This window comes from Cucurbita pepo, chromosome LG19, assembly GCF_002806865.2.
Source record: "Cucurbita pepo subsp. pepo cultivar mu-cu-16 chromosome LG19, ASM280686v2, whole genome shotgun sequence".
NCBI classification, from domain to species: domain Eukaryota; kingdom Viridiplantae; phylum Streptophyta; class Magnoliopsida; order Cucurbitales; family Cucurbitaceae; genus Cucurbita; species Cucurbita pepo.
In genome coordinates this window covers 4,476,714-4,485,820 of record NC_036656.1, presented here as the reverse complement: position 1 = coordinate 4,485,820, position 9,107 = coordinate 4,476,714, and the positions used below count along the sequence as shown (strand labels likewise).

Here is a 9,107-nt window from a genome sequence, read left to right as displayed (position 1 = left end):
ATCTCACTGGTAAAGTCTGTTAGCTTTATGTATGAACTTTTTATAACACCATATGAAATTGCTATCAGATAGGCTTGGTTGATAGATTTCTGAGCTCTTAAAAGGTCGATACCATTGATTCGGAGAAAACTAGAACTTGGTTCTTGTGAATTTAAAGGTTAGAATCTCGTTTTTATAGTTTGATAAAATCTCATGAACGGTCCTTATTGTGGGACTATGCATGAGAGTTTGAACTATAATGATTGTTTCTAACGTTTAAAACCACCAGAACTAAAATCTAAGTTTTTGCAAATCATACCGACTAACGTTGTAATTTAACACTTTTCCTTTCATTATTTGAATTGTGATTATATCTTTCGAATGTGATCTTGGTTAAAATTCTAGTTTTGTATGTGTAGCAACTCCAAGATCTCTAAGGTTCAAGTCGTTATATTTTGTTATAAGGTGCCAAGGGAATACTCGTAAGCTTAAAGTTTGTGAACTCCAAGAACTCGAGTTAATTTTTATATCAGTCGGTACTTTTCACAACTCACCTATATAATGTATTAGGTTTTATCAAGTGCCAAAGTGAGTATAAGTCGACAATAAGTGATATACATTCTTTCTCTTGAAGTCGGTAAAAGAGTTCTCAAATTTTAGCACGATAATAGTGATGAATTTGTGTTGAAATTTATTGTAAATAAGATTCATATTCGATTTTTTCGGAATTATTGATGTGATTTTTTTTTTTTTTTTTTTTTTTTTTTTTTTTTTTTTTTNTAAAAAAATTAATTTTGCCATAATTATTTAATTGGGTGAAAATGAAATGAAATGAAATGGAAATTGTTTGTGAGATTCTTGCCGACTAGTTTGGGTCAAAATGTGCCGTACAGAATCGAAAATAAAACTCATAAATAATAATATCTTTTGAAATGTCACATTTTTTTCCATAATTAAATATTAATAATATTAGTTGAGCTTTTTTGGCACCTTTATCATATAATCCAACATCTAATACTATTATAATATCAAAATAAATGTAGACTAAATAATCATAATCCATTAATTTTTTTATTTTATTAATTAATTTCTTTACTTATTTTTTTTTCAATTGAGTCTCTATAATTTAAAAAATAAAAATAAAAAATCATTGCCTTCCTTTATTTTAAATTAAAATATATTATTTATTTACACTATGGAGTTCGTGTTTTGAAATATAATTTAATGTATATATGTTTTTTTTTCCTTAATGTTTAAAACTTTTTAATTATAACTTTTACATTAATTTATATAACCTAATATTTTTCGAGTTATGGATAATTAAAGTAAAAAATATATATAAATCTCGTTTCTCCTTCATATTTTATAAGGTTAAAATGTAATTTAGAATTTAAATTCAACACATAAATATTAGAAATTTAAAAATATATTTTATTATTAAAAAACACTCATTTATATTAATAAAAAACTTTAAACTTTGTCATTTATTTTTAAAAAATCTTTATATAATGATTTTTTGTTCTCAAAATATAATTATATAAAAATAAATGAAAATGATATAAATAAGAGTATTTTTATAATTTAGAAAAAGAAAATCCCATTTCTCATTTTTGTAATAAAAGAAAAAAAAGAAAAAAAAAAAAGAAAGAAAGGTTTACGATATTTTGGGAAATAAAAAAAGAAAAATATATTTCCAGCGTTGCACGTAGATCCTCTTCACCCCCCTTCCACAGCAAGGCACTGATCTCTGCTAACCTCCATGTATATATAAGCTCTCTTCCGCCTTAATTCTTCCCTCTTACGCTACTACTCCCCTTCTCCCTCTCTCTTTAATCCGTTCGTGGCGGCTTTCCTTCTCCATCTCCGTTTCTCCCCCCCTTCTCTTCCTCGCTAATCCGGTATGGTTTATTGGGGTTTTCTTTCAAAATCTGTTCATATCGTTTACCCATGGCGATGAGATGATGCTTGGTGTTTATGATCGCCTATGGGGATTTCTAGGTTTTCGTTGTTTCTGTTCTTGAGTTGACTTCGTTGGTAGCTTTCTACTTGGTTCAAAAAAACGAGGGTTTCCCTGGATTATTCTCTGCATTTTCTTAATACCCTTTTGATCAGCGTTGGAATGCTCTGTTTTGATTCTGCAGCTGTTAATTCGATGTTCGTGTTTAGTAATGTGTTTTTTCGGTTGTTTTGATTGCTCTATTTGCGAAAGGCGTGTTGTTTTGTTCTGTCTCGTCTTCTGTGGAAACTGTTGTGTGGTAATTTGTGAATCGTTTTGAATGAATATCTCACTCCTTATTTGGCTCAACGATGATAGTTTTGTTAAGTGATCGAACGTTTTTTGAAGTATCGTTGCCTAATGTGTCATCACTGCGTCTAATGTTCTTCAAAACAGGGTTTTCATAGCATACCAATGTATTTTGAACTCCAGAGGAAGAACTCGTCTAGACCATATGATTTTTGTTTCATGAACCGGGGGAGATTGTGGTGCCTGTGGAAGATCTTGTTTCGTCACTGGACTTGACGTCTAATTTTGTTTCTCTCCTTTCCCACCTTCTTTTTTGTGGAGAGGAAAACATACGAAGCTATTTGAGGATTGGATTCAACATTTGGGTATATTCTTCTTTTTTATAACACTTGTTTTGAGAGCTCTTCGTTTTAAGCTGATCGAGATACGAGAAAATTAAGATTTTTTTCCATCCTGCTCGTGGGAAGTTGTTTATACGAGCTTCACAGTGTATACACAGTACTGAAGTCTCTAGATTTACAATGAAAAGAAGTTCACAACCTCCTGGGTTTCGGTTTCAGCCAACTCATGTTGAGTTGGTAATGTTCTATCTAAAAAGGAAAGTAATGCAGAAGAAGCTTCCTAGGGGAGTCATTTCTGAGTTAGACATATACAAATATGCGCCCTGGGATCTTCCAGGTACTTGCTTGTTTTTATCTGTTGTGGCCTATCTTCGTTTTATTTATCGATCATATTTGCTTGTTGCCGACACCACTATATGCTTCATAAGGAAACTGGATTGTTTATTTTTCAGATAAATCGTGTATGAAAAGTGGAGACCTAAAATGGTACTTCTTTTGTCCAAGAGAAAGAAAGTATGCAAGCGGGGCTCGTATGAATCGTGGCACTAAATTTGGGTTTTGGAAAAGTACTGGAAAGGATAGGCCTGTGTCTTGCAATAATGAAGATGTTGGGCAGATTAAGACTTTGACATTTTTTAGAGGTAAAGCACCAAAAGGGGATCCCACTAATTGGGTCATGCACGAGTACCGAATTGAAGAAAAGAAACTGTCGTTACAAAATGTTGCTCAGGTAATCAATCTTTAGAACTTCGATTCCATAACCTTGAAATTTACTTCTTTCCAGTGGTTGTTTTAGTCTTTAGAGTTGATGTTGTGGTTTAAACTTTGAATGTGCAGCACATATGTAATACTTGGTTATCACTTCTTGTAACTGCAATTGTTGCCTGGAGTGTGTCAATTTATAAAAAGTGATGTGTAACAAAATATAAAATGATTAATGGAAGTGATACCTGTGATACCAATGTAATCATGTTTCCTATGCCAGGATGCATACGTTCTCTGCGTAATATTTCAGAAGGATGGTCCAGGTCCAAGAAACGGTGCCCAGTATGGAGCACCATTTATAGAGGAAGATTGGGATTCTGACGATCCAGAGGACGTTGATAATCCTTCCGGTCTGTCAGTACTACCTAGTACAGAGCCATCAAATTCATTTGCTCCAGGCACCTCTACAGCACCGAGTAACATTTTTGGTTGTTCGTCTGCATCCTATATTACTGAAAATTTGGCATCTACTTCGAAGGAGATTCCTCAAATTGCATGCGGGAGTGTTGCTCCAGTGGAGATGCCTCAGAATTTAGATAACATGAATGATGGGATTACTATGGAAGAACTTTTTCCCGACGGAAACTCAAACTTTAACGATGCTAATGGATTTCAGGTGCACTTTGCTGCCTTAGCATTTCTTTGTTTTCTTAATTTGAATCTGATGAAAGAATTGTTCAAATTTTCTCCTTGATGCTATAAAGTTTCTTATCTTCTTTTAACAACTATCCTATTAGTCTAGAAATTTGACATTTACTGAACAGTAGAAGATGCATTTTGGTACTGTGCATTCAGATTCTTGGCGATTAAAAGCATCTAGTAGCTCTTGGTTTCTATTGCCTATACACCCTACATCACTATATTGTCTTCATTGCATAATTTAGTAGCTTTTGGTTTCTATTACCCATACACCCTGCATCACTATATTGTCTTCATTGCATAATTCTATTCTCTGCATCTGAATTGATTAGATTTCAAGAGTTTGTTTGAACAACATAACGTATAATTTCAAGTTACCACAAAATAGATGGATCTAAAGTACTAGACCTTAAATCATCATGTGTTGGCCTAGTGGTAAATGTGGCTAGTGAAAAAGTATAGGAGGATGCATGGAAGAGCTGAAATCTTAGTGACTACCTACGTAAGATTTAGAATCTTTTTAGTTTTCTTCTCAACTTAACTCAACAACACTTGTAGAAATTTAAAAATAAAAAGAAAAAAAGAAAAAAACAAGTAATAGACCTATCTTTTAGTGTTTTTTTTTTTTTTTTTTTTTTTTTTTTTTTTTTTTTTTTTTTTTTTTTTTTTTTTTNCAGTTCCTAACAATTGGGAGGTAAGTCATGCTAATAACATTTGAAACTATTGTTAAGAAAGCCATTTGGTATTAACGAGTCAAGAAACCTTGGCCTTCTTTGATGCAGCCATTTGGTATTAACGAGTCAATTTCAAGTCTACCTGCTGGTTGGTTATTGATGTTTCCTTTTGTGCCTTTCAGTTGCCATGAAAGATGTTCATGGTGTCCCAAATGCTTATCTTCCCTCACAAAGTGGAAACTTTCTTGGATTCTTCTTCTTTAATTCCTTGTTTATTTGATTCATCTCCCATATTCTTTGATTAAGAAGAACTGATCTAAGTAAATGAATATAAGAAGTAAGAAAATGGTGAGGAAGAATCGAATGAATTGGAAGAATCTACTCTAAGTCTGACACCTAGGTGTCAAGTTGTGTTTTCTGTTAAGTCTCGTTTAACAATGACTTCGTTTTTAGTCTTATGTTTTTAAAATTTATGCTTGTTTCTTCACAATTTCTTTATTATTGGTTCCACTTTCTTAAAGAAAAGTTTGAACTTGTAGTCAAATTCCCAAAACAATGAATTTTTTTCTTCTTTTTTTTTTTTATTTTTTATTTTTTATTTATTTATATATATATATATATGAGAAACAAAAAGCCATGATTTTGCTTAGACGAGTATACGAAAGGGGAGATAGAGATACTCACTAAGTCAAAGGGTTACAAGTAGGACACATAATTGGCAATAATATGGACAAGATCATAATTACAAAGAAAAAAAAATTACAGAGAGAAAAGTAGCCTAATGGAATCCCATAACTCCGAGACTACGTGTTTTCTCTTTGGAGACCTTATGGTTTCTTTCATTCTGCAACTTTCACAATGACTTTCAACCACAATATTCTAGTCTTTTCCTAAGGGAGTTCCAAAAAATAGCTGTATAACTTCCTCATTAACTCTATTAAGGAAGCACCAATTCGAACAAAACACTGGCAATTTTCTTCCCCAAATAGGTCAATAGATGAAAAAGAGGAGTTTAAAGTAATTTTCTTAGTTCATTGTACATGACACACCACCAATTGGGAAAAAAAGTACCGAACCAACCGTCTCCTTTAAAGCACATGTTGTATTAAGTTTTTCCCTTGTACGAGAACCATAAAAAAAATAAAAAAATAAAAAGAACTTCACTTTCCTCAGGGCCTTGACTTTCTATATGGCCTTGGTCATCTAAGCATCAATGAGGGCTCAATAATCATTCAAAGCAAGAGATGAAGATCTCACGGTGAAGGAACTGTCGTTTTGGAGGGATCACCTTTAGAGTCTTCTCTTAATGAGACTGATTGGCTCCAACATGGAATGTGAAGTTGCCTTTTATGGGAACTCACAGGGAAGAAAAAATTAGAACTTCATTTTCCTCTTAACCTTGGCTCTCTAGATGGCCTTGGTCATCTCAACATCAATGGGGACTCGAAAATCATTTTATGCTAGAGTTAAGGATCTCATCGTAAAACAACCATCATTTTGGAGAAATCATTATTTAGTCTTCTCTAGTAGATAGTTTGATTGACTCCAACATGTGAATGTACAGTTGCCCATTCAAGAGCTTCCTCATCGGTTAAGTTCCATCTAACAAGCACGAGACAATTGTTTAAAGATTCAAACCAACAATGACAGACCACACTCTCCTTTGTAGTTGTTATGTTATAGAGTCTCGGGAGGGAGAACCTGAGAGCTCTATCACCAACCCATAAATCCTCCTAAAATTGAATTCTATCACATTTGCTCAAATAGTTTTGTACCATTTATCAGCTATACAACCGGCTTTAAGTATGGACTTCCAAGTTCCTTTTGATTGCCTATAGGTTTTTTATTGCCTCCTTGGGCAAATAATGACTTGCAATAACCTTTTTCCAAAGACAATGCCCCTCCTTCAAATTTCTCCAACCTTATCTAGCTAATAAACTTAGTGTTTTGCTCCCCAACTCAAGGCCACCTTTACAAATGGGAAAGGAGGTGGCCTTCCATTTCACCAAAATACTACAACTATCTTTAGAGGCACCTTTCCAAAAGAAGTCGCGAATAATCGTCTCTAACTTTTTTAAAATCTTCAATGTATTGAAAGATTATAAGGAAATAAATGGGATACTAAACAAGATTACATTAGCTAGGGTACGTCTTCCTCCTCTTGAACGCAAGAAGTTGCCCCAACCCATATGCCTAGAGTTAATCTTCTCCTCCACTGGTGCCCAGAAAAAAAAAAAAAAAAAAAAAAACATAGTTGCTGCTGACCTTCGTTTTAAATTCGGTTTCAATCATATTTTTGAAATGTTTGAAAAAAATCTCACTTCTGATCTTTTGTCATTAAATAGACCCTAGATAGACGTGTGTGGTCATCAATAAAAGTAATGATCCATTTTTACCACTGTGTGTTATGATCTTTAAATATTGAGTACTAATTTTGCATATAATTTCTGCAGATAATATATGTTTTACTATTTTATTAAATGCATCCATCTTCTTTCCTTTTTTGTTGCCTTAGAGCACAATTTTCTTTGAAGATACTGGTGAAAACTTAACAACCATGACAAGATGAAAGCAGGAATCTAACAGAAGAAGTAGAAATAGGCTTGGGTTTAATTTTTTAACTTATGTCGAGTCATGGTGATTTGGGTTTTTATCTGTTATTGATGGGGTTGTACTCTCGTGCGATATCTCCTAACACTACAGAACATGTCTTTGTGATTTACAGGCTACTGTTGCTGCTTCAAATAATGCAGATCGAATTGATACTATTTTTGAAGGTTTAGAAAATATAGACGGCTGGTCTGATGCATTTAATGGAAATGGGAATGGTTATATCACTGACCATCAAGTGATACATAGTTCAACGTTTCCAATTGACAGAGCAATTGTTAGTTCAGACCCAATGTCATTCTTGGAGCTGACTGATCTTGACATTCCGTTGAGTCCAAATTACCAGGACCCAATGTCATTCTTGGAGCTGAATGATCTTAATGCTACATGCAATCGCGATAGCGTTAATGAGCCGGGTTTCCCATTTAGTTCTTTTGGAGCTGCCTATAATCCTGGATACCCTGATGCACACATCTCTGGTTCCAGCCAGTTTGCTGGGCTGCAGGTACATAATCCACAAAATGGGTGAAATTTTCTGAACTTTTAAATAACAAACCTCACTGTTTAATTTATCATTTCTTTTTACTTAAATTGAACATGTGAACGTTTCAGGAAAACGTTCCTCCCAACTCAAATGAGGGATGTAATGGCTTTGAAGCTTCCTGGCCAAAATTTGATTGGAACTCCCATTAAGGTAGTCCATATTAAAAAGCCTTTGAAGAGGACGTCTGGTTTTATCATTTCAATGCCATAATTGCACTGATGCAGCAGCTACAATCCTGATCTGAAAAGGAATCTGTAAGCATCATACAGTATAAATTCCTTATAAGAACCTTCTAGTAATTTAAGATTATCTATTGTGAAGAACTTTACTGCAGGGATTTCCGTGACTGATTGTGAATAATTATTTTTTGTGTTGAGATGAGTAGGATAGGCTCTCTCACACATCTATGCTGCCTCCTTTATCAAATGAATGTCTAGACTGAGAATAATAGCGATTGTGGTGGCAGATTTTCTAATTAGGAAATGGATGACCACTGCTACTGCTCTTACAGGTTTGTGAAAGCTGTTTAGTTTTATTGGACAAACCGAAGTATTCAATCTTTTACCATAAGGAAGATTGGCCATTTGGGACTTTTTATGATATTATTTTGATTTTCGTGTTGAATTGGTTTTTTTCTTTTAAATAGTTCTGAATTTGCTCTTTCATTTGTTCCATAAATGCATGAATCTCCAGCTCTTACCACAACTATCAAAACTCAGCTCAAGTTTGAATGGATGATTATTCTATCATCACATTTAGTTTTGGAAACAAAAACCACAAGGGGATTTTGCCTACGGCCCTCGTGGTAAAATGCCTGGACCGTTTGAAGATTTCCCGAACCTTGGGCGTTCAAGCGGGGCTGAAACCCAGCCTCGTTGATCCTCATTTGTTATCCTCAAAGTTCCTGCCACAAGGGCGGACGATTTCAAAGTGGACTCCCATTCATTAGATAGAGAAGATTGCCAATATTTCGTGTTTTCTTCCTGGCTTATCCTTCCACACCCATAACAGAAGTCTAGTAGTTTTCCGTACTATATCGAGGTCCAAACTTCGTCTGCCATGGAGATCCTACTTTAATCAAGCTTGTTGATATATATTTGAATTCTTTCTCAAAGCTCCACGGACCTCCATTGACTATTTTATTCCACTCCTTGTTCATACGAAAGTATATTTCTCCATTTGTGAAAACTTCCCCATAAATGGTGTTGCTTGTTAAGATTTTGCAGGGCACCATGTGTTTTTTAATTGTTCTTCTCAAAGTTCTTCACCCACAGCTCCTTCATTTTCTTCTTCAATTACTTCATACTTTG

The 9,107-nt window shown here is 34.1% G+C and overlaps 1 protein-coding gene across 1 annotated transcript; it reads left to right on the top strand.

Moving 5' to 3' along the window:
- Window positions 1–1,688: 1,688 nt before the first annotated feature.
- On the top strand, window positions 1,689–8,421 carry LOC111781629 (NAC domain-containing protein 82-like). The gene is made up of 6 exons (XM_023662317.1): window positions 1,689–1,877; window positions 2,372–2,902; window positions 3,018–3,295; window positions 3,551–3,946; window positions 7,369–7,758; window positions 7,866–8,421. Exons 2-6 carry the CDS (start codon window positions 2,746–2,748, stop codon window positions 7,944–7,946), a joined length of 1,302 nt encoding a protein of 433 aa, XP_023518085.1. The 5' UTR covers window positions 1,689–1,877; window positions 2,372–2,745; the 3' UTR covers window positions 7,947–8,421.
- The last annotated feature ends 686 nt before the right edge of the window (window positions 8,422–9,107 follow it).

Excerpts from the sequence above, each read along its gene's own strand:
- LOC111781629 (XM_023662317.1), top strand. The coding sequence starts at position 2,746 with ATGAAAAGAAGTTCACAACCTCCTGGGTTTCGGTTTCAGCCAACTCAT. Across the intron at positions 2,903-3,017 it reads TGCGCCCTGGGATCTTCCAG|ATAAATCGTGTATGAAAAGT; the intron begins GTACTTGCTTGT and ends TTTATTTTTCAG. Across the intron at positions 3,296-3,550 it reads CGTTACAAAATGTTGCTCAG|GATGCATACGTTCTCTGCGT; the intron begins GTAATCAATCTT and ends TTCCTATGCCAG.